The sequence below is a fragment of the Pagrus major genome, chromosome 24, assembly GCF_040436345.1.
Source record: "Pagrus major chromosome 24, Pma_NU_1.0".
Classification (NCBI taxonomy): Eukaryota; Metazoa; Chordata; class Actinopteri; order Spariformes; family Sparidae; genus Pagrus; species Pagrus major.
Genome location: NC_133238.1, coordinates 7895939 through 7919463, shown reverse-complemented (window position 1 = coordinate 7919463; position 23525 = coordinate 7895939). Strand labels below are relative to the sequence as shown.

General features: G+C 40.6%; 2 protein-coding genes across 5 annotated transcripts in view; one reads left to right on the top strand and one right to left on the bottom strand.

Annotated features, from left to right (window-relative positions):
* The window catches only part of LOC140992037 (peripheral plasma membrane protein CASK-like), a 44661-nt gene that overhangs the window by 12074 nt on the left and 9062 nt on the right, over positions 1 to 23525 (bottom strand). For 2 of the 4 annotated variants that reach the window (XM_073462256.1, XM_073462258.1), the window contains exons 2-15: positions 19148 to 19260; positions 14672 to 14777; positions 13475 to 13552; positions 13300 to 13372; positions 8412 to 8514; positions 7528 to 7706; positions 6649 to 6771; positions 6221 to 6304; positions 5860 to 5959; positions 3068 to 3189; positions 2816 to 2893; positions 2100 to 2180; positions 543 to 731; positions 232 to 310 (exon numbers count right to left, since the gene is read on the bottom strand). In XM_073462256.1, coding sequence (XP_073318357.1) covers positions 232 to 310; positions 543 to 731; positions 2100 to 2180; positions 2816 to 2893; positions 3068 to 3189; positions 5860 to 5959; positions 6221 to 6304; positions 6649 to 6771; positions 7528 to 7706; positions 8412 to 8514; positions 13300 to 13372; positions 13475 to 13552; positions 14672 to 14777; positions 19148 to 19260 — 1508 coding nt within the window. The remainder of the gene's footprint in view (positions 1 to 231; positions 311 to 542; positions 732 to 2099; positions 2181 to 2815; positions 2894 to 3067; positions 3190 to 5859; positions 5960 to 6220; positions 6305 to 6648; positions 6772 to 7527; positions 7707 to 8411; positions 8515 to 13299; positions 13373 to 13474; positions 13553 to 14671; positions 14778 to 19147; positions 19261 to 23525) is intronic. The other 2 variants (XM_073462257.1, XM_073462259.1) reach the window with 1 other exon arrangement.
* LOC140992038 (probable G-protein coupled receptor 34) lies at positions 9987 to 12630 on the top strand. The gene is made up of 3 exons (XM_073462260.1): positions 9987 to 10157; positions 10246 to 10356; positions 10842 to 12630. The coding sequence occupies exon 3, from the start codon at positions 10868 to 10870 to the stop codon at positions 12161 to 12163; it is 1296 nt and encodes a 431-aa protein (XP_073318361.1). The 5' UTR covers positions 9987 to 10157; positions 10246 to 10356; positions 10842 to 10867; the 3' UTR covers positions 12164 to 12630.

The following is a 23525-nucleotide window of genomic DNA, read 5'->3' as shown; positions in this document are numbered from 1 at the left end:
GCCTGGAAAACCCAGGGGGTTACTGAGAAGGCTCCAGGGGGGCCCGACTAATGTAAGGAAGAGTTGCATTTAATTCTTTTTTCAATTACCAAAAGGGAGTCCAGTGAAATAGAGGAAGACGAAGGACATTATTGAAAATCTCATGAGATGACAACATTATTGGATAAATATTGACCATTATATATGCATGTAAGGTTTTATGGTTGCACTTATTTTTATATGGTTGCGTACCTTGTCGATGAATCATTCCACCATGCATGATTCGGGCCACAATGCAGTGGTTGAGCTCGTTCATTTTCAGAGTGATGCCCTGAAAGAGACCGACAGAAGTTCAGAGTGATAACTGATAACCATTGATAACAGTTGAGAGTGACAGTGCATTCTGCATCATTAGAATTAGTTTTAATAATGTAGCCAAGGAACATGTATCCAGAAGTGAACTGGTTGGTTGAAAAGACAAAGTGAGCAAGTATATTCATTCATATTTAAAATGTACAGCAAGAATCTTGAAAATGCGTATCTCTCTGTTTCAGTTTACACACCATTGGCTCGTCAGTGTTCTTCTGAAACTGCACCAGGCGAACCCTGGTGACATTCTCCAGGTCCATGTCTCCGTTGGTGCTGTCTGGGGAGTCTCCGTTCAGGTAAGGTGAAGTGGGTGGGGGGGTCACCCTCAGTGCCTCATCGCTGTAGACCTCATGGGCCACCACATCGTGGGTCTGCAGCAGAGCCTGGAGTGTACACAGAGGGTCATGAATGTTAAGACTAACGGATCTACCTGCACAGTGTCCTTTGTATCCCTGTTGTTTCTGTCAGTGGACCCAGTTGGAATGAAGCCAGTTAACACAACTATTAATGCTCTATACACAGACAATGTTTTTAATGTCCATAGGCAAAGTAAACAATGGTTAAGAAGGAGGCTGTGTTGTTGAGGAAAAACACTCCTGTGTCAATAACAATAATAAAACAAACTATCAAAATCCAATCAAGAAGAAGGTACATTTTTTGTGTATGTGAGTGGATACATCCAATGTTAGATAGAGTGTGGCTTACACTAATCCTCTTTGGGCACTAATAGTGTTACTGACACACAATGAGTTTTTACAAACACACGGACTGGCTGCATTTGCCAAATGATCACATCTGTTCATCAGAGCAACAACATGTTCTGTGATGATGCATGACAGTCAGAGTTGAAACAGCTGGCACTAGAGGCTCATGGTGAACAAGTGTTTGCCAGTGAATACCAACAAACCACTGCATTATAACTAAATAATTAACTGATTGTTACCTCGTAAATGAAGCCTGCACAGGAAAAGGTTTTAAAAGTGAAAGAATCGGCAAGTGAGACATGTGTGTGACTTCATAGCCCTTCATAGCAGTTCTGCTAGCAACAGCATCACAGCATGAAAACCCCAGCCAGTCAGGTCAGGGGACAAGATGGGCTAATTGGATTAAACCAACCCTAAGGCATGACAGCTCCAGTAAGTGTCCCAGCCTGAATCAGCACAGGGAAACACCTCAGCCTCTTCTAATTCTAACTTCCATCATCCTACATTTAGCTGTTGTGCAGTTTTCTAATGACAATAGATCAAAGGAATATTACAAAACTACTTAACTCGGCTTCAAGACAAGCTTCACCTTCAGCTGCAGTATTTACAGACTCCAATGATGTCATACCTTTACATGAAATCCACCACAGACTCAGTTTCCATGTCTGTAAATAATGTCATCCCAAATTCTTCTTCTTGTTTCAGTCCGAGACAGTCTCAGTCTACAGTCTCTGTATATCCACACTGAAGCCAGCCTGAAGCCCCTGAGCACATTTTCTCTTCAGCTCTCCCTACCACTCTAATGTCTCTACCTTCGTCCCTCTTCCCCTGTGTGTGCCTGTCCCCGTCCAAGGGCTCGCCGAGCTCAGGTGCTAAGCAGCTTTGTGGCCGAGGGAGTTATGTGGATTGAGAAGAACCCTACTTCTGACACATTACATTATAATCTCTAACACCGATAAGCATGCTCTACATGCACAGACCAAAAGATCTGAAAGAAGAATGGGTGTGTGTGTCTGTGTGTGTTCCTCTGTGTCTGTAATATCCCACCATAAAGTGTGGCTGTGTGAGGATCCTCCTGAGCTCCTTGGCCTCCATGTTCTCTGGATAACATGAGATAGTTTCCAGTACCTGGTCAAGAAAACAAAGAGGTGTGAGTCTTGAGAATGAAAGAATTTTTAAGTCCCAGCACAATGTCTGATTCTGTTCTGTTTATTATTGAATTGCTTTTGAGGCAACAGAGTCTCATCCCCAGCTCATCAAATACTGACACTTTGGGTTGGCGGCAGACCCGAGCCACTATTACTATTTTCTCAATTAATTTATTAGTTGTGTGGCCTATGAATTGTCAGAAAATGGTGAGAAATGTTGACCAGTGTTTCCCGAAGCCCAACATGAAGTCCTTTAATGTCTTGGTTTGTCCAAAAGTCAAAGATTAACAGTTGACCGTCATCGAGAAGTTAAAAAGAAAACGGAAACATTCACATTTAAGAAGCTGAAATCAGAGAACTTTAATTAATTGCCAACTCTTTTAGTAATTGATTTATCAGTTTGAGTCAAAAGTTAAAGTATTAATAACTAATTGACCATTGATTATTTGTAGCACCCCCAACTGCTTTGCCAAGAAGCTTTTTAAGTAAGCATCACTCATTGTTCAGATGAGATTAGTGGATTAAAAGCCACATAAAGGAGACCCCAATTTTTGAGTGCCACTTCTCATCTTGAATGGTCCTTTATTTAGTGAACGTAAACAGCAGGTTCCTCACCTCTTTGGCTCTCTGCACTCCATCACTTGGAGGATTTCTGATCTGAGGGGACGACCTCGTGTTAATTTTGTCATAAAGCTGAAATGACACACAATAACATATAATTAGACATACAATTAGAAAGTTTACAGGATAGCAAGTAAAAGCAGCATATTAGAGAAATACCGTCTTAAGCTGACGCTTGACTTGTCATGACACCTACTGGTCACTCTAAGTATTACAGAGGAAGGTGTAGTATTGTGGTTTACTCACATCTAACAGGGTGTGGAGATGCTGATCTTGGAAGACACTGTGGAGGAAGTCCATGTCTTTCTCACTGCAGTCTGTCAGCGCATGAATCTCCTCAAGACTGTCCAAAACCTGTGATACTGCCCCTGTACACACACACATGTCAAGGTTATACAAACAAATAGAGCCTCGCGCACAGACACACTCACAAGTACACCAAGCAGTCCCTGCAAACATTCATCACGACACAAAATGCAAACACTTAACATGGACACACTCATCCACAAACATACTTCACGTTCTACAAACAGGCAAAAAAACGACAAATACCAAAAATAACACCAAACGTAGACAAACAGTAGATGTCACGACAGAAAACACAGACAACACACACAAACACTCAAAACTATTTAACCCCAAGTACCTGCTGCATCGCCCACACATGCAGCAAAACCAGAGAAACAGCAGTACATTGCATCAATACAACATCAGGAGAAAGTCACTTCAGAAAGTCAGTGTGGATGATGGGTTAGGAGCAATACACCCAAGAAAAATGCAAAAATATGCAGAGGAAAACGAAAAGAAAGAATTTGCATTTCTTCAAAGGTCTGGAAGGCTACAATTGTCTGAGACCTAATTTATCAGGTAATAACATCAAATTTAAAAAGTCAAAGAAATATGTGTAGCCTACATAGAAGAAGTAAAAATGTTGCATGTTAAGATGATAGACAGTGTGTTACAGGAAGTTTAAAAGTACTTTAAAAATAATTTAGATTTGAGTTTTTACTCTTTGATACAGATATTTGAAACCACAAGCTGATCCTTAAATGACTGCATAATGTATTAGTGGTAGGTGAGATGATATTACACAACTATGTCTGGAGTTTTTCAAGGCCTCCACCGCCAAACCAGGGAATGACCTGTATCTCTTACAGATGATTTAATAAATATTTCATGCGTTAAAATTATTAAATACACTCCATCCTTGAAAGTTTTTAACCCTGCACAGACTCCAGTTTTTAATATGGTCTTGAATAGGAAAACAAGCACTGCCTTAGAAAATTTCAATTAACAAGACATCTCCAGAAAGAAGCCCTGAAATACCAGATGAAAGATGGACATGAAGAAAAAAAAAAATCAAAATTACAAACATAACTTTAGGCTAATAATGGTCAGCTACGACTGAGGCATGAAAGTGATATAGCAGAGGAGAAAACATGCTATTTAAGCTGTTACTATCATTGAGAAAACCTTGGTAGAGGTCTGTTTACATGCATCATGTTACTCCAATTAAGGATCCCAATTTTATTTCATGAACAGATCAATAATTTGTTAATAAATGAAAGAAATACCTGCGTGCAAATACCTCAAGGACAATGGTGTGACATACAATGTGCTGCATGTAGGACTAAAGACAAGCTTTAACAGTATCCTGATTACGATTGAAAGTTTCACTGTTTATTAGGACATTGAAGCATGTAAGCGTCTTTTCTCCTCTTCACCTTTGTTTTTGTTCGTGTCACAAAGTAACAATCAAGATTTGCTTAATCTGTGTTTACAGAGCTCCCTGTGATAGGAGTCAAGACGATGCATGTAGACAGAAAACTGTCTTTACAGGAGGAAGAATTTGGATTAAAAGCACACCAATAAACCATGTTTTTTTTTCTTAAAGAGAGACCGGAGAGAAGGATGGAGGATTAGACCCCACAATATCCAATACTAAGAAAAATAAAATGCACATGATGATAATGCCATGATGATATCACACATCAAGATTCTATGGGTGGGGAGGGGGGATACGTACTTTCAGCAGCTAGCAGTCCTAGAGACAGCACAGCAGAAGAAAAACAACACCAAAGAAAGAGAGGCTGAGATTAGAGGAGGTTTACAGCAACTATGGCTCTCACAATGAGAGAGAGAGGAAAGAGAGGTAGACAACAAAGAGAGAGAGGTGGCAGCGTGAGGAAAAGGAGGCAGAGGAGAAATAAAGGAAAGAGCAGCGACAGAGAGAGAAAATCAGCAAAAGCAGCCAAGTTGAATAATCTGCCGAGCTGCTGCCTGCAAGCATCTACTATACAACACAAGACTATGACCAGGAACATGTCTGGTTTATTTTTGCCATTGTAGACCTTCAGTCACCAGGAAGCATGACTGTAGCAGACTGCCAGCCTCAGCAGAAATGACATCTGCGGTGGTGAAAGTATATCTGGCTGCAGCAGCTACATATAAACCTGAGCAGATAAATGTGAGGAGCTTAGCCACTTATTCATTAGGTGATGATGTAACACGCTGCTCATTTTCTACTGTTTATGAAAGCGACACAAATGGTTTCGGTATACTAATAGGTAATGGCAGGTGTAGCCTGTAGCCTCCTTCTCAAAGGAAGTGAAAGTCCGTGGCTGAGACAGGGAAATGAGGCTTGTTGAGCAACATCTGTCTCCATACAAACAGAGGAACTTCTACACAGACAGCTGGAGATCACATTAAGATACTGGAATAGAAAGTGCAAGAATAGAAACTGGGCAAGAAAGTGAACATGTTCTTTGGTACAAATGCATGATGGTACGTTTAATCTTTGACCTCACATGACATATTGAGAACCAAATTTGTACCATAACACTATTTGATTCTAAATTACACTATTTTATTGTCCTTTAGGTTTTATTATCTAACAATTCAGTGGGGTTTTTCTTTTTTAACTTCTTTAGGTTGTTTATACTACCTGCATCTGCATTTACTCGCTCTCTGTGTTAAAAATACATTTGGAAAGAAGCAAACCTACCAAAACCAGGATAGTGCTCTGTTGCATGAGTTACCTGAGGAGGTGGGGTCATCTGAGAAGTCATGTAGCTCCTCTGGGGGGTCTCCATAGTAGGAATTAAACTTGTGGCTGGAAACAGCAGCCAGAACTGCACCCTGGGATACAGAGTAAGGATAACACAGCTATTAAATAAAACCTCAAGAGAGCCCCATGTTGTGTGGTGTATATGAATGCTTTGTATATGAAGCCGCAGGAGGACAGGCCTGTTAAGAATCTTAGAAAACATTAGCAAGAAATGTATTTGGGTCAGGCATCAGATGCAGCTGCACCCTGTGTAGGAGGTGATACTTCCTCTCAACTCAAGGAAGTTGCTTTGAAACTGTAGATGTTTAGTTTAGCATCAACACTGTGCTGACCTTCAGCTTCCGCCTGGCATTGAACTTCCTCAGCTGCTCCACTGTTTCAGGCAGGTGGATCTTGTAGGCATACCTGTCCCTCTCCTACAAACACAAACACACACGCACGCGCACACACGCAACACATAACACATATGAGCAGTCACAGAACGGATGTGAAAAGCAAAGATGTGGTTCCAAGCAGAAGGAAGTGCTCGTGTCAGCATTAGTAAGGCCAGTGGTTAAATGGTGACATTGAGTTCTTAAGCTCATTTCTTTTACATCACCAAATACAAACATCACATTAAATGGTTTGGTTTTTTGTTGAAAAGATGTTGACATCAAAAGTGTTAAAGACAAAGATGTTGAAAAGATGTTCAAGTTGGCAACATCTACAGTGACAGCTCCTAACCTATAGTGTTTGTGTGTGTGTGCGTGTGTGAACCTGCCTTCAGCCAGGGGTGGTTGAGGGCCTCGTAGACAGTGATTCTCTCAGCAGGGTCCAGCATCAGCATGCGTCTCACCAGGTCCTTGGCACTCTCCGAGATGTGGGCCCACTGGCGCGGGTTCATCTGGACATACGCACGCACACAGGAGAACAAACACACACTGTCAGTAGCACGCAGAACATCAGCAACCAAGAGCATTTATTCTGAATGTTGATAACTACTCGTATATCACTGTCTATAATGTCAGTCAAAGTAAAATCTAGTAGCAGTGTTGGAAGAGCTCAATATTTTTTATTTTTCAGAATAACAAGCAGCCTGATAGACCACACTGTGGTGGTGGGCCTGCTATGACTGCATCTGCCACAGATTATTACAGCAGGAAATTCATGTTCTCAGTTGAAATCAGAGAAGTGAGCAGACCTTTATCACAGTACCTTCTGCTGACACTGTCACGCAAGTTTATTCATCATATCTAACTGCCGTTTGTAAAAGGTGAGAAGTTGTGACCGTTACCCTTTTAATGCACTCACCTAACTTTAAATGAGGTAAGAGTAAGATAGCTCAGTACACGTATTAATAGGACACACAATAGTAAAGAGGGACATAGACAACAGGAAAGGAAAGATAATACATTTCTTGTACAATGACTTTGGTCGCAATGTTCACTACTGCTACCAAAAATGAGAGATACTGATATCTGACCGGTTTATCAAAACAAAATTTACATTTAAACACTATGAAAACACAAACTAGAGGGATCAACCTTGATGCACATTGCAGCACAGTGACAAAGAGCAGAAGGAACCAGCTGTGGTGCACTGATGAACATATTCAGCGTGTACACTGACAGACAATGATGGTGTGTGGAAAAACAGCTACTACCTTGTATTTCCCTTTAATGATAGCCTCAAACAAACGCTCTTTGGTGCCATAGAAAGGAAGGCAGCCAGACAGGAGGATGAAGAGGATGACCCCACATCCCCACACATCCACTGGTTTGCCATATGGCTCCCTCTTGACCACCTCTGGGGCCATGAAGTGGGGAGTACCAACTCGACCTGAAAACAGCAGACAGGGAGGCAAGTTTAAGAGTGATTGGTGTTAAGGTGAAATGGAAGCATGTTGGAAATCTAAAGAGATAACCAGTGTTATAAAAGGTATAAGGATATCAAATACACAGGCTAGGCAGACGAGCATTCGTATAATGTATTTTCAAAGTCTTAATCTTGCTCTTTTATATTTTGTCTTATCTCTGTATTTTATATTTCTTGTTTACTGATCTTTGCACCAATACTGTATTTTGTGAAGCATCTCATTTTATTTGCTTTGTCTTTCCTGTACTGTATGCTATTATATTCTGTGAAGCACCTTGTAACTTTGGTTTTGAAAGGTGCTATACAAATAAAGTTCATTATTATTATTATTATTATTATTATTATTATTATTATTATTATAATATGCAGGAACACATTTTCTTCAGAAAATATAAAAAAATATCCAAATTATAATTTCTGAAGCTGAAACCAGCAACTGCTTGCATTTTTCTATTGATAAAATAATGTCAAAGAATGTCATAAACTGGAAATTTAAACAAGCAAGCTATTCCTAAAGAAATGTAATAATCAATTATCAAAATTAGAATCAATTATCTTTATATCCTTTGACTATTTGTCAAGTGTGTGTAAATGGTATAGTGGGAAAGGCACGCAAGAGTGTTTTCTCTGTCCTTTGAGGAAGGGATGAGGAAAGCTACAGTACTGTACCTCCAGCTACTAAACCAGACTCTCCCAGCTGTATTGCCACTCCAAACCCTCCCAGCTTGACTGGAGCAGAGTTCTCCTTCGAGGCCAACAGCACACAGTGAGGCTACAGAGAAAAGAAAGAGATAGCTCAAACAGTGCATGAAATAAAAGTTCACATTTAGCTTAATGGTCCATATATTCAACAGGTTTAATGAGGGACCATCCTTGTAAGCCCTAAATTATATTCAATGATTTAACTGCAACACTCCACAAAATCTACCAAGTCACATGTGAGTATGTCTTATTCATCATACTGACAAAAGAAACTAACATTTCTTTGCATCTACAGTAACTGTGCAGAGCATTGCTTTGCTCTTGCTGTGCAAAAGTGCAAAACCCCATATGTTCAATTGCTGGTTATTGAGCCTTGGTTTCACATTGACAAGAAGAATGGCTCAAGTATAACCACAATTTTACTGATGCTGATAGAGACAAGAATCAGTTCCTGCCCCAGGATTTTGTCGACAAAAAAGGGATAATACGCGTTCAGTGAAATGTTTTTTGGCTTTCAGAGAACTGCAGCGCACAGTGAGGAATTATATTTTGATCACAGCATACAGTAGAAGAACAATAAAAAAAAAGGCTTAAGAATTACTGACAGAGAGAGTAGGTGAAAGTGAGCAGTGTTGAAGAACAAGCAGCAGATTTCTATAGGATTAATATTGCAGGTGGAGGAGAGTAATAAAATATATGCTGTGTCCCCACTGTAAATAAAGCCATTTTACAGGATAGCATTAGTGGTTCATAAAACAAAAGATATTCAGAAGTAACATCTTGTAAGCATCACTCTCCAGCAACCTTATAAAATAACTTACTTGATATAATTATTAAAGTTTATTTAATATCAGGTTATTTGAACAGATAATCATTAACACTCAAATGACTCACCAAGACCAGACCAAGAGCTCTTAATTGATGTTAATAAGCTCCATCTGTCATCTATCAGACTAGCAAAAAAACCTCCAACACAGAGGTCAAAGTGAGCTAATGAAACTCAAAAGGAGTTGCAGCGCAAGTTTTGCATGGAAAACCTCAGAGATGCAGTTTAAAAAGCAAACTGTCTCCAGGGACAAGACTTAAATTCTAGTGCTGAAAAACAAGCTTTCGGGACTGTAATCAATACTTAAGTTGGGGGCGGGGGGGGGACATTTTGCACATTTATCATATGCAGACAAGATTAACGCAATTCATCTGTGCATGCAGTATTGAAAACACCCCTACCTCTCTTAGAGGAATAAATTCTGTTTAAATAAGAGTATTCTTGCAAATTTAAGTAATTTTATTCTGATGGGACAGTGCAGGGAGGAGTAATGAGTGGACTTGCATGACAGATGAAGCTCAGGAAAAGGGTGAAAATGTGGGTGGTTGTGGTGGGCTCACTTCCTGTCATTTTTGCACTTCTCATAACAGGGGGCGTGGAGGATGTTGACTGAGGCGGTGCAAGATCACAGAGATGCAGTGACAGGGAGAGAGAGAGAAAACACAAGGCAGCGACAAGAGGACAGGCAGACGAAATATCTTTGAGTCCAAGAGAGTGCAAAAAATACAGAAAGCGACGACAAGGACTAATAGAACAAAAGACTGAAGGCAAAGTGAGAGCTGCGAGGAGAACGGGAAGGAGCAGGCACTCTCAAAAGAATGTGAGAAGAAAGAGAAGAGAAGAAGAGACCGCGCGATTTATGACTCATTCAGAGACTGGAGAGAAAGGTAAAGACAGCAAAAGTATTAAAGACAAGGACTGTAGTTGTATAATACCTCATTACATTTGTAACTTAAGTTTTGAAACAAATTACAGTTTTATGGAGGAAAAACACACACCGGACTGCTGCGCTCTCACACCTCTCTGCACATTCCCAGACATTTAAGCTGCAGCTGTGCTCAATCTCCCACAGAAGGAATATTGATGGTGAGTGTTCCGCCTTAATCCAAACATCTGTGTGTAGCAGTCAGAGTGACTTTGCATGAGTGTCCACGTATGAGCGTGCACTCACACTGCCTGGCTTTATTGTAATACCATGAAACTGGAATTTATGCATTAAATAGGCACAAAAAATTCAATTAGTCATGTCTTGAGCTCCCACCAGTAAAAACTAAATCTGCAAGCTACAGCAAACAGAACGTTGTACCTTTTGGAGCTCCTCTTTTGTAGGGTGCTCTACCTCTTTCATGGCATTACCTGAATTACTGTAATTTTCATTCCACACCGAGTATTACATGTGTGACCTTTTAAACTACAACCCACATATTACTCACCTGTTTTTGCCTTAGTCATAAAATACGCAAGTGCAGTTTCACAGTCTGGGCATTTTAGTTGTTTGAAGTCTGCTTGCTTTTTTATTTGCTCCCTGAGAAACAATGAACTGACTCAACTTTGTTTTCCTTCTTTCTCAGAGCCTGGTGATTAACCGTCAGACACAATGACCACCTCCTCCTCTGCCTCTTCTTTAACCTTTGCTCCTCCAGCCTCTGCATCGTCTAACTCCTCTCTTCCCATGTCTTCTACATCTCTTGCCATTTCCATGTCATCCTTCGTCTCTGCCACCTCCCTCCCCCCTCCCTACTCTCCTTTCTCCATCTCCACCTCCACATCAAACCAGACTGTGTGTTCGTTTGATGACCCTCCCCTCCGTGTGCCACTTGCAGTCCTATACTCCCTGTTCTTCATCTTTGGGCTCCTGGGTAACCTCTTCGCCCTGTGGGTGTTCCTGTTTCTACATTCAAGCCGTAACTCTGTGCGGGTCTTCCTCATCAACTGTGCTGTGGCTGATCTGGTCCTGCTGGCGTGTCTGCCTTTCAGGGTTTTCTACCATGTCAATGGAAACAAGTGGGTGCTGGGATCTGTGGCCTGCAAGATTGTTGGGAATCTGTTTTACATGAACATGTACATAAGTATTACATTGCTGGGGCTCATCAGCTTGGACAGATACTTGAGGATAAAGGGGAAAGGCAGAGCACGGAGAGGCATGAGGATGACGTTGTGGGGGCACAGCCGGCCGTGGAGCTGGGTGGCATGCGGCGCTCTGTGGGGTCTGTCACTGGTGGCGCTGGTGCCCATGATCGCAACGGCAGAGGACAGAGAGAACAGTGACAAATGCTTCCAGTATAAGCAGCGTAGCAGCAAAGCTAAAGGGAAAGCCTACTTCAACGCGGTGCTGGTGGTTTTGTTCTGGCTCGTCTTCACCATGCTGATGGTCTCCTATGCAAAGATCGCTTCGCAGTTGTTGAGGGTGTCACGGGACAAGCCTGACCTTCCCAACGCACAGAGATATGAACGGACCGCCAAGAAGTCCTTCTTTGTCCTCTTTCTGTTCACCATCTGCTTTGGGCCCTACCACGCCTTTCGACCCGTCTACATCTTGTCCCAGCTCAGCGGAACAGTATCTTGTGACTACTTGCAACAAGTGGATCGCACCAATGAGGTGATGCTGTTACTCTCTGCCTTCAATAGCTGTTTGGATCCTGTCATGTACTTCCTGTTATCTGGCTCAGTTCGCAAAACCGCCCTCAAAGCACTGGGACACCACCTTGGCAACCGGTTTCTCTTCCTAAACGACGCAACATCCAACAGCTCAACTACAGAGTTCAGACGACCATCTGTGCCTATGGCTCTACCCAACACTCCCTCAGTCACTCCTAGAACAAGTATCTGTGTCATCAACTCCACCCTGCACCGCACAGGACTAACCACGCTTCCACCTGCAAGCCAACCGTGATAACAAATAATGTAAGCCTGAAGACTGGTGAAATAAATATTTGACATTTCTAACACAGGCCAGACTGGGAGGGCAATTCTCTGTTGCCTTTCTGTACCGTTAAAAAAATAATTGTGTTTTGTTTAAATACTGAGCTGTTCTTATTGTGTTAGCTTCTGAACATCAGTGCTTAGTGGGAATCATTGTTTCAATTCTAGTCAAATGTGTATGTGAAAGTAATGTCTGAGGAGATGTGCTCCAGTGACTACCGTGACTGCAGCTTTTCTAAGAATACATGACGTGTTTTTCCCATCAGAGAGTGCTACAATGTTTCTGAAAGAAGTGTGTGTAATGTGTTTGTAATAATGGATTGAGTATCCGATGAATAATGTTAAATACATTTTACCCTCTTTTGTTGTCTATTTTGATGAAAAGAGATGCTTTGACAGACAAAAATGCAGACCTATAAACGTGGTGCTTCTGTCAAATTAACTTGGTCTGAAATCTTCCTAGACTCTATCGTCTTGAATGTGTTAAAAACTACCCATCAGTTGTTAGTAAACACAAACAGCAGCAGTAATGTGCAACTACTATTTAACCCCGGTTTGACCCAGCAGCACACACAGCTATTAGTTTAAACACTGAAAACAAGGCTGTGTTGATCCCTCTGGGGACTGTGTTGTCAAAAGGCTGGTGTGTGGATCAAAGGCCTGGTTCAGTACTGCTCCATCTGGTGGTGTTTGTCGCCTGTGTTAGATGGCTAATCCTGTTGGAATCACTGTTTGATGTTAATCTGACTATAAGAACACTTAAAGGACTGGCAGAGGGAGCATTTCACACGCGATGCAACCCAGCATGATGCACTGGTTTGCAAACCAGAGGGGCTTTCAGGTTGTTACACTGAAAATGTGTTTCTGCGAAAAGCCACACCAGAAGTTAATGTAAATGGTAACGTTTCCTGGTAAGCAATGAAATGCCTTTGACCTTTATCTCCCCACAGAATGTATAGATAACCATCTTCTCACAGTTGAAGAGAAATGTAAAATGAGAAGTTGTGGTACAAAGCATTTTAATTTAGGTTTTACACCTCAGTTAACTGGTGTACGTTAAGTTAGACGTTTGGTGATTTCAGTGGGACACACAGGAGAGATTCTCACCTTTACATCGCGGTGAATCACATTGTTGTCATGGCAGTACCGAAGTGCCTCCAAAATCTGCCTCATGTAGTGGCTGGATGGACAGAAAGCCGACACAGTTTAGGGCATCTACTAACTGTTGTTTATTTAGAGCTTTGTCAATGTTTAAATTGTTCTATCCCAGACTGTATCCTACCTGGCCACTGCTTCGCTGTACACAAACCCAGCATCAGCTCTCTTCACAATTTCAAAACACAGGTCAGCTCCATCCATACTGAGAAGAGTGAGAGAAAGAGGAAGAGAAGATCAGGGTTATAGATAACAGTTTACACAAGAGCAGATGAACTCTCAAAATAGTGTTTGGAAATGAGTGCATAAATCTACATCCATCAGGGAGAAGTTTTATGACCTGCTGTCACTGGCATAAACACAGAGGCACTACATTTTCATTAAAGCACTTTTCAGCCAGAACAATCACTGAGGAAGCTGTCAGGAAGATACAGTTTTACAGCATAAAATCCACACAAAGAAAACAAATTAAAAGGTGCAAGTTGATTAAGAAATTTTATATTTGAAAACTAAGGCCAAGGGGAGAGGGAGAGGCAGAGAGCTGTTCCTCCAACGACTCCTGTGGATGTTAACCACTGATGCTTCTATTACATCATGTTTGTTTTTTTTTTTTTTTATTGTGCAATTAAGCAGGGCTGCAATCTGATAAGATCTGCAGGATTTGGATAAGATACACATGATTCTGTTAGGAGTTGCCATAAGGCCTCTCACTTCAGAACTTACCAACCAATCAATTTCTTTTATTCCAGACAAAAATTAACAAGCTCATACTAAAAATGCATTACTATAGATACATATAGGGCTATACATAATATATATGCATATATATCCCAGTATTTCTTATCTTTTTGAAAATACATCGTTTAACAGTGTCTTCATTCCTCTCCAAGAAAACATTATCACTTGATATACAGACATAAATCTTCAGACTTTGTAAACCAGAATAATGTCTTCTTGCTGAGCCTTACCACCCTACTCATCACCCATATTTTGTTTCCGTCCTAATAGGTCTGTAATCACTAAAATGAGGGGGCTGGTAGTGTTGCCGATAAAGTGTGAAATCACCAGCAGCAACCATCTGCCAACTGCTGATAAATTTAGTCTGTGGGTTTGAGATTTGTCTACTTCATGGCCACTTTAGCAAGTCACCACATGCCATCATATATTGTTTTTGCCTGTTGGGAAAAAAAAGTATGTATGTGGGACTTATCAGCTATTGTGGTGGATATGACAGGTGTTTCCTGTCCTGGTTAAGACCACAGTAAAAAGGATAGAAAATCAAACCCTAAAATGGTTTGAAATGCATTGTTGCAGACGGACTCACAATTCAAAGACCATGTAGAGCATGCCATCAGAGCTGTAGGTCTCCAGCAGCTCCACGATGTGGGGGTGTTTCAGCATGTGGCAGATACTGGCCTCTCGCTTCAGATCTGGCAAGTAGAAATTAAGACAGGGTACAATAAGACATTGTTCACATCCAACAATTAGCATTCCAGCATAATTATAGTTCAGCTGCAGGTTGTGAGGGAAGTTAATTCAATTTTATCTGAATTTGTAATAATAATTCAGGTTATTTCCCCATCTTTTCATGGCTAGAGTAAAAAAGTTTGGTTTATTATACTATTATAAACAAGATGTAACAACAAGATGTGGCTGTGTTATTAATACAGAACTTAATCCCCTTACTGGAAGAGGATATGAACCTAAACTGAAGAAAAACACATTTAAGTTTAAGCCAAACTAATTTTCCATTCACAATGTACTCAAATGTGCTCAGCCAATTTTTTTATCAGCTGCTGAGTGGCTGAAGAAACTTACATACTGTAAATCCTAATTTATCCACTGCACACTGAAACAATCTTTCTGATTTATCCTTTTAATTTCTCTGTGCCAATAGAGGAAGCTCACAATGACATTTCATTGTGAGCTTCCTCTATTGGCTCATTCAAGGAAATGAATGGCATTAGTCATTCCAGTGTTGTGCTCTGAATCTCCCTGTAGCAATATTTGTCATTTTCAAACCACTTACTTCGCTTTAGATGTATATGCTTTTAAATGTCAGCACTGAGAAACTGATGTGCCATTGTGCTATTTATCCCAAGCAAGAAGGTGGGAAGTTCCAATAACATTTTCTAAGGCTTAAAAAGCTTTCATGAAGATGATATTGTGGCACGAAATAGTGTTAGAGACATAACTGTGCAACCACATCCATAACAACTTCAGTCTCAACAGAATCAGAATTGTCATCTTATTTTTCATTTGTATCTTCATTGAAAGGTGGAAAGTACAATGATGAAAATGCACCAAACAAATATAAACAGACATAATTTAGAAAACATCAGAGGACCTTTGGTTGAGGAAGAAAGACAGCTACTCTGCTGAGATGCTTATGTATACTTGGTTGGTGCTTTGTTCAATCATTTTGGGTCCCTTGGTGACGAGTTAAGGAGATGAAAAGAGAAGCAGACGTCCCTGGCACGCCACCCTCCTCCTTTCACATCTCAACCAACCTGCAGCACCTTAACTTCACCACCAGAGGGGGTTACAGAGCATTTCATTTGCAGACACAGGGATTCCATTCTTTATAGACACTGAGCAAACAAAGTGATGGGGTTTTTTTCACATGCTGTTTCACATGTGAATACCATTTTAATTGCAAATGCACATCTGGTTTGCACTCATTAACATCATCCCCTCACATCATCACATCCAGATCCACACTGCAAATTCACTTACACCATGACTCTGTGGCATTTCTCGTCTTTTCACAGCCTCAATAAAAGAGACAAAACTGATGGGAACACACTGCTAAGACAAGTGGACGTCCTCTCTTTTCAAACAAAAGGAAATGCTCAATATTAAACAGGATGACCAACAACTGGCGAGACAAGTGTTAAGACACAGACGCAGCCTGCTGACAGACATAATGTGCTGTTGTTGAGCTGCTCACTCCATAAAAACCTCATTTACACACTCCACTCCCCATGTGCTAGTCTACTGATCTTTGTGTGTGCGTGCGTGCGTGCGTGCGTGCATGCGCACGCGTGTGTGTGTGCGCTCATTGTGTCGTGACAGACCAGTATCATTATGCAACAGAGAGAAATGATGCTGTGTCCCCACTACAGAGGCCCCATTCTACTGTTCCTTTGCTTTCATTATTTCTGTCCTCTCCTCTTTACACTCGTCCTCAGCCCGTCTCATCGAGTATCTATTCTTTAACCTAACAATGCTGCCCAGTGTCCGCACTCAGACAGAGGGAGGCAGCCAGAGGCCTGGAAAGGTCTGAATGAAAGCAATGAAATTCACTGGGCCTATTCCAAATCAATTCTTACATCCAAGGCAATGTTAAATAATTTCACTCAGTCAGAGGATCAGTTTGATCAGTCTTTCATCCTCATGGCTTATAGGAATCACACTGAAAATACTCAAATATGCTTGGTCATGCATGCACTGATTTCAGTTTGTCTGGGGTTCTGATATGTTCATAACCTAAATTTACAAGACACATCTCACTAATACTACTGCAAATTGCATTATAATATTTTTCTCTGATATTCAATGCTCAGAGCTTTAATGTTGATTAAGAATGCTGACTGGTTCACTCTCTATATTCATCTTTATTAAATTCCACAAATCCAGACACTCATTACTCTGTTCAATACTCCCAAACTCTTAATTACACCATTTATCATTGTTCCCTCACATGCTCACACACACATACACACACAGAGATATATTCATACTTAACTGTGAATGCTTGTTACGCAGCTTGTAGCTGTTCTGTCTCCTTTTCACTTACATTTATGCTGACACAGATTTTTTCTTAATAAGCGAAGGTATGCAGTCTCAGGAAACCACTCTCCAAATCTGGCTGCACTCCAGTTCTCTACCTCGACAATTTGAGTGGCCCCCTGCTTATTTCTTAAAAATGTACTTTGTTCTAACCTGTGGTGAAACTTGCAGTGTTTCTCTCGTTCCTGCACATGAATAGAAACTTAATATTAAGGATAGTCAATGTCAGTGCCATTTAAAAAAATATATATATTAAAATATTCGAAATCTGCCATATTCAGACCATGGGAAACATGACACTTCAAGAAGAATTAACAATACTGTCTGGGATACAGAATGATTGCTTGGAAATATTGTTTTTCACTTGCCCATCAATTAATAACCACTCCCACAGTGACGACAACACACTCAACACTTAGGACTGTAAAAATGTTTGAAGAGCTGAAACGACATGTCAGCCAATGTTAGCCAATTAGCCAGTTGACAGAAAACTGATCAGCAAAATTTTTAATAATTGAGTAATTGTCCACATTTTTGAAAAACTGTTACAGATTGACTCTCTTTGGGTTTTGGACTGCCCTCACCCTAGCTATGGAAACATGACAGGCATTTTGTCATTATTTTCTGACATTCTGGAGTAAATCAATAAATAAAAAATAATAATTAACAGACTAATCAATAATACAAATAATCATTACTTGTAGTTCTAAATATTTGCTAGGAAGGGTAAAAAATGTTACAAAGTGTGCTGCTGTGATGAACATCTCTCATTGTCTCTATAAGAACTACATTTCCACAGCTAAAAACACCAGCACAAAAAAAAGACATTTATTTCTATACACATGGATGGATGCAGCAGGTAGAAGATAATAAACATGTGGCTTATTTAAGTTGTGCATTACATTTTTAAATTAAGTTGTGTATTACTGGTTTATCTGTAAAAGAGCATTAGGCCCTGAAAACCTTCAAATTCCCATAAAGAGCAAAGACACACATTTTTACAATGATACAAACAGACTAGAAAAGCAGGGAACTTTTCCTGTTTTTACAAAGCATAAAAATGCATTATTATTGTCAATTTCTATGGCAGGAATGCATCCATAATAATCATAAGCTCTAACGCATTATATATTTGAAGACTTCTACATCCTTCCAAATATTTGTGTCATCTCATATATTGTAGGCAAGCTTTATTTTACCATGCTTGGTGCAACTGACCAAAGGAGGATTATGCCAAACCGTTTTAAATTTCCACGGTAAGAAATACTTTTCTTTATTTCTATTTCTATATTTACAGATTTATTCAACTTTCCAGGAGAATAAATTTAGTCTCAGTATAATAATAACATACTGACACCCACAATTATGTGAGACATTCACTTTGTTTAGGGAAACACGGGTGTAAATCTCTACTTGTCTGTTTCTCCCCCCTTGGGTCATTTCCTTGTCTTGCTGTTATTGGCTACCAGACTAATCTCTGACTGGGGCATCACAGATGGCACATGGTGAATGCCAACATTAGCACCAACACACACACAATCTTTCTCGCCATCTCTCTCTTAGACACACATAGACCTCAGCATGACAAAGCACAAATACACATGGTGAGAGATTGCATGTTTCTATATCTCACTCAGACTCACTACAACAACCTAACCAACACACACAAAGATCCATTCAAACACAAACAGGCAACAAATGCAGTTCCAACAGATTACTCATCTGGGTGTAGCATGTGTGACATTATGCCTCATTTATTTGTGTGTGAGAATGCCATTGTACACTGTGTGTGTGTGCCTGGGTGTTTGATATCTGAGCCAAACAGTCGGCTATTTGCAGATTATTCCTAACATTTGTTTTAACATACAAGGAGAACGAGGTGGGATGGTTTGCATTCAAGCAGAGCAATGACTGATACGTTTTTCAAATATGTAAGTAAGTCTGTTTAAAAGAAACACTTAGATTGAACTGCAGTCACAGTCTGAACCAGGTCTGCGGTCTTTCTCACCTTCTGTGCTGAGGCCGGGGCTGGAGGTGAAGCTGGCCACATCGACGATCTTTACAGCAAACTGCTGGCCTGTGTCCCTGTTAATGCAGCGCCTCACCACACTGAAGGGACCCCTGCAACACACACACACACATCCTGAGTTAGTCACAGACTCCAACAAAAACACATACACAAATCTGGAACATGATTTTTCATAGGAAAATGCCTCGATTCAGCTGGCACTTACACACGTACACACACACCAGCCTAGTGCATTGGGCAGACAGAGCCATTTTTGAAAATAGGCATCATAGCCTCTATACTCGTGCCAGTGGGAATTATAGAGTAGTGGCGTGCAGCACAGCTGTAAAAGCTAAAATAAAAGCTTTATTATAGAGACCTGAGCAAGGGTGGCCTGCCCTACAAGGTTATTTCAGGGAAAATGAGGTGCCAGATATTGTAAGGTTGTGTGTCCTGATAGAACTGCAATGGGACTGACATGCAGACGCTACAAGGCATGTCTTTTCAGTTCTAGGATGTAATTCTCAAGAAACTGCATTAAAAAGGGGAAAAAACTGCAACCTACAAGTCCAGTTATGACATAATCCAGATGCTCCACTTAAGGTCTGTGTCATGTTTGAGACTTCTCATAGATGTTTTTTTTTTTACATGAAAATCAGCGCTGTTTCAATGAGACAATTTCCAGTAATCAAAACACCTTCTACTATTTTTAAACCCCACACAGGACACGTTATTAGATATGACTGACACTGTTCTGGTTTATATTCTTGACTGACAAGTGTAATCCTATAAAACAAAATGTTTTTGGATTAGTGAAACACATTTTCGGGCTTGTGAACGAGATGTTGATGTTTAAATATTGTTATCCATGAGGTGAAGTCAACCAGCAGAGGACAATGCCAAAAGTATCAGTCATTTAATTATCTCAGTGTTTCCCATTTATATAACCTATGTTTTATAATTTGCCAACCTATTTGCCAACACCCAAAAACTTTGTTTTGCATTTCTATAATACTTAGTGTTTAGGTTTTAGGTTTTGACAGCTGCTGTTATCAAACGTGTGAAACATCATACAAGACCAAACTAGGACCATATGGTCAAATTATGCATGCAAGCAGGTGAGGGTGGAGAGAATACTGTGAAGACAGCAGATCCTGCTTTTAATTTCAATAACTGAAACTATGTGCTCAGCTTGCTCAATTTTCTCTTTAGACTTTAAATCTCGACATCCCCAACAATCTTATATAGTCATTGATTTGTTGCAAGCTAATTGACTTGCAGACTAAATAGTCATTCGGTTATTCATTACTAGATTACCTATGGAATAACACACTGGTTTGTTGTATGCAACCCTGATCCTTCCTATGAGTATTTGCACAGTCCAAGCCACACAAAGTGACACTCCTCGCATGAACACACAGGTTAGGCCCATGTAGAACCTATAATGCCTTGTACTTCATTAATCTTACTGATGTATGTGATAATTCTTTCTTGTTATGCAAAAGCACAAGGTATTAGATTAAATGAGAAAAAAGTGGCATGAAGAGACACTGAAAATCGAGACGTTTGCACATTTTCTGTCTCCTAGCCCACTGACAGTTAGACACACACACACACACACACACACACACACACACACACACACACACACACACACGGTGCTACAGCTGTCTCAACATCTCCTAGGCCTACAATCCTCAGAGGCAGAACCAATGCTGCTGCAGACATACACACATATGCACACACACACACACACACACACACACACACACACACACACACACACACACAAAATAACTTATTTTGCTAAAGGAAAGTGGTGGTCATTAACAGGCGATGGTTTAACTGAATCAGCAAACTTGTATCAAACCAACAGTAAAAGCTCTCTGGACTGTGCATGTTGTGAGAATGGGAGCTGCAGCTGATTTGCGCTCACATTTGTCTCTCACATCTGCTGCAATGTTTAGCCCTTACAAACAAACAAACAAACACGGGCAGCGTGCTCACGTTCTGGAGAGAGCTGTAAAACCCAGCACTCTCCCCTAAAGAGTACGCAGGAATCCTGCTGATGATCTGACATCCCTGCTGACCTTTGCCCTCCTGAATTGATGAGCTGTAGCAGCTGTATTTGCTATTAAAAAGAAAGCCTCAGAGGTGTGGGGTGCTTCCTGAGATGGAGCGACACCCCCGTTCCAGCCTTACAATGGCCTCACATCTGTGTTTGACTGGTGAAGGTTTGGGAGAGTTAGGTCGGAGGCTGCACCCACAGGGATACAAATGATGCAGTGAGGCTAAGGCCATCTGACCTAATGTGTGTCAATAAAACTCATTATCACCATTAAGCAATGAGGTGGGGTTGGGTGAACCTGCCAGATTTTATGCATCAACCCCATTTGTAATCTTGGCTGTCAATTCAAGGGAGCTGCATGGAGAATCAATTCCCAAACTGGGGCTGTTTACAATAGTATTGTCTTGCAAGTGAAAGGGGGTTGGGGTGTCATTTAATTTAATAAATTAGAATGCAATTCATCTCGTCATCTGGAATAAAAATAAACAACTGACCATTCACCCATGTACAGTATCTACTATACAGACATTATAAAAGAGCAAGTAAGTGTAAGTGAGAGAGAGTGTGTGTCTATGTGTGTGAGGAAGTGGAGAGGCCGCATGCCGTACTGACATCACTGCAGCTGTGCTGAGTGGGCTCATACAAAACGCCCACACATGGCTCACATCCGACAGCGGCAGTCATCAAACATTAGCCCAAAGTGGCAATCTTTACAGACTGCTCCTTGGCTCATTGAGACTCTGTGCTCTATGGAAATCAAGGGCTGGATGTTAGGTGCATTTTTAACATCCATGCTGGCTACAAGCCAAATTTCCTCTCAGGTTTTCTCATTCCCAAACAGGGACAGGACACATCTGTAGCTGTAACTCAACATCACCAGTACTTCTCTCCTGAGAGAAACCGTCTTTGCTGAAAGCAGCATTTTGCTCTTGTGCTATAGCAATCATCTAGCATAATTTGCTCTGTTAGTTTTTCCCAAATATTGGGAGGGTGGTGTTTGTTCACCTGCAAGATACAGAAACAATTTATATGAGATTCTCAGGCAGGCAAACAATTGGTGCCGTTCCTGGCTTCTAATCTCAAACCAAGTTAACTGCACCTTTTTCTGGTTTGTCATCGTACACATTATCATCAGTGGCATACAGTGATGAGACTACACTGGTCATTTTCTCCACACCATCTTTTTAATTATTTTTCGAAAAGCCTGCATTCAGCAAACCCCACTACTGACATGGAACAGTACTAGGCCTGTTTGTCACAATAACTACATTAACCACTTATCGTACATATGTTATTGACTTTTTGTAGACCACGATACATACATTAGCACACATTTTAATTCCAGTGTCCATATACAAATAAAAGTTTATTGCTCTTTGAAAAGGTGTGCTTGGATTATCATGCTATTATATCACTATAACGTCAGTGGCATAAAATTGACCTAAAATGACAATATAACAATTATCACAATTATCTCTGAGAAGATATATTGTCCAACAAACTATGACTATACAACACCATAATGACTTACACAGTGATATAAACATATAGTGGCTGCAAACGGGTGGAAAGGTATTTTCTTCTGTGATCATTTAATGCAGTGTTTTTCAATCCTGCTACTGGGGGCCCTCTGCCCTGCATGCTGTAGATGTTTCCCTGCTCCAACACACCTGATTCAAATGATCAGCTCGTCATCAAGCTCTGCTGAAGCCTGATAACGACCCATTCATTTGAACCAGGTGTGTGGAGTCTGGAAACAATGTGGGCAAAAACAGGACAGGGGGCAGTGATATGATCTCATCGGGCTTTGGTGGTGTTTATACAGAGCTGTCAACTGTCTATTTATAAATTTATACAGAGGCATGTGCTTTGAAAAAGAAGAAAATTAGATAAAAAGAGATTCCAACAGAAGGCATCTAGGATCAGTGCTGTTTGCACTGCTGCCCAAACTGAGCTCAAGTGCAAAGCTGTCAATTTAACAAGTTCAACAAAGTTCAGTGCTGCTCAACTGTAGTTTGTGAATCTCTAAGCAACAATAATCCAGAGTGCTTCTGCTTCCTTATGCAAATTAAAGAAACAACCCTTTGAATATTAGCGGGGAAATTAGTATTCCGGTTGCAAAGTGAAATTTAGAGCAGAGATACCCTCCGGAGGTTCTAAAGCTTTGGAAGAAAATCCTTTCCTCTATATGAGCCAGAAGAGGATCCAGGTTTGTTAAACAACCCTGTAGAGTCTGGCCTAATCTGAAAGAAAGCTTCAACTTTACACCATCCATTCACAACTATTGATCTGCTGTGTGTGGGCAGCTCA

Excerpts from the sequence above, each read along its gene's own strand:
- LOC140992038 (XM_073462260.1), top strand. The coding sequence starts at position 10,868 with ATGACCACCTCCTCCTCTGCCTCTTCTTTAACCTTTGCTCCTCCAGCC.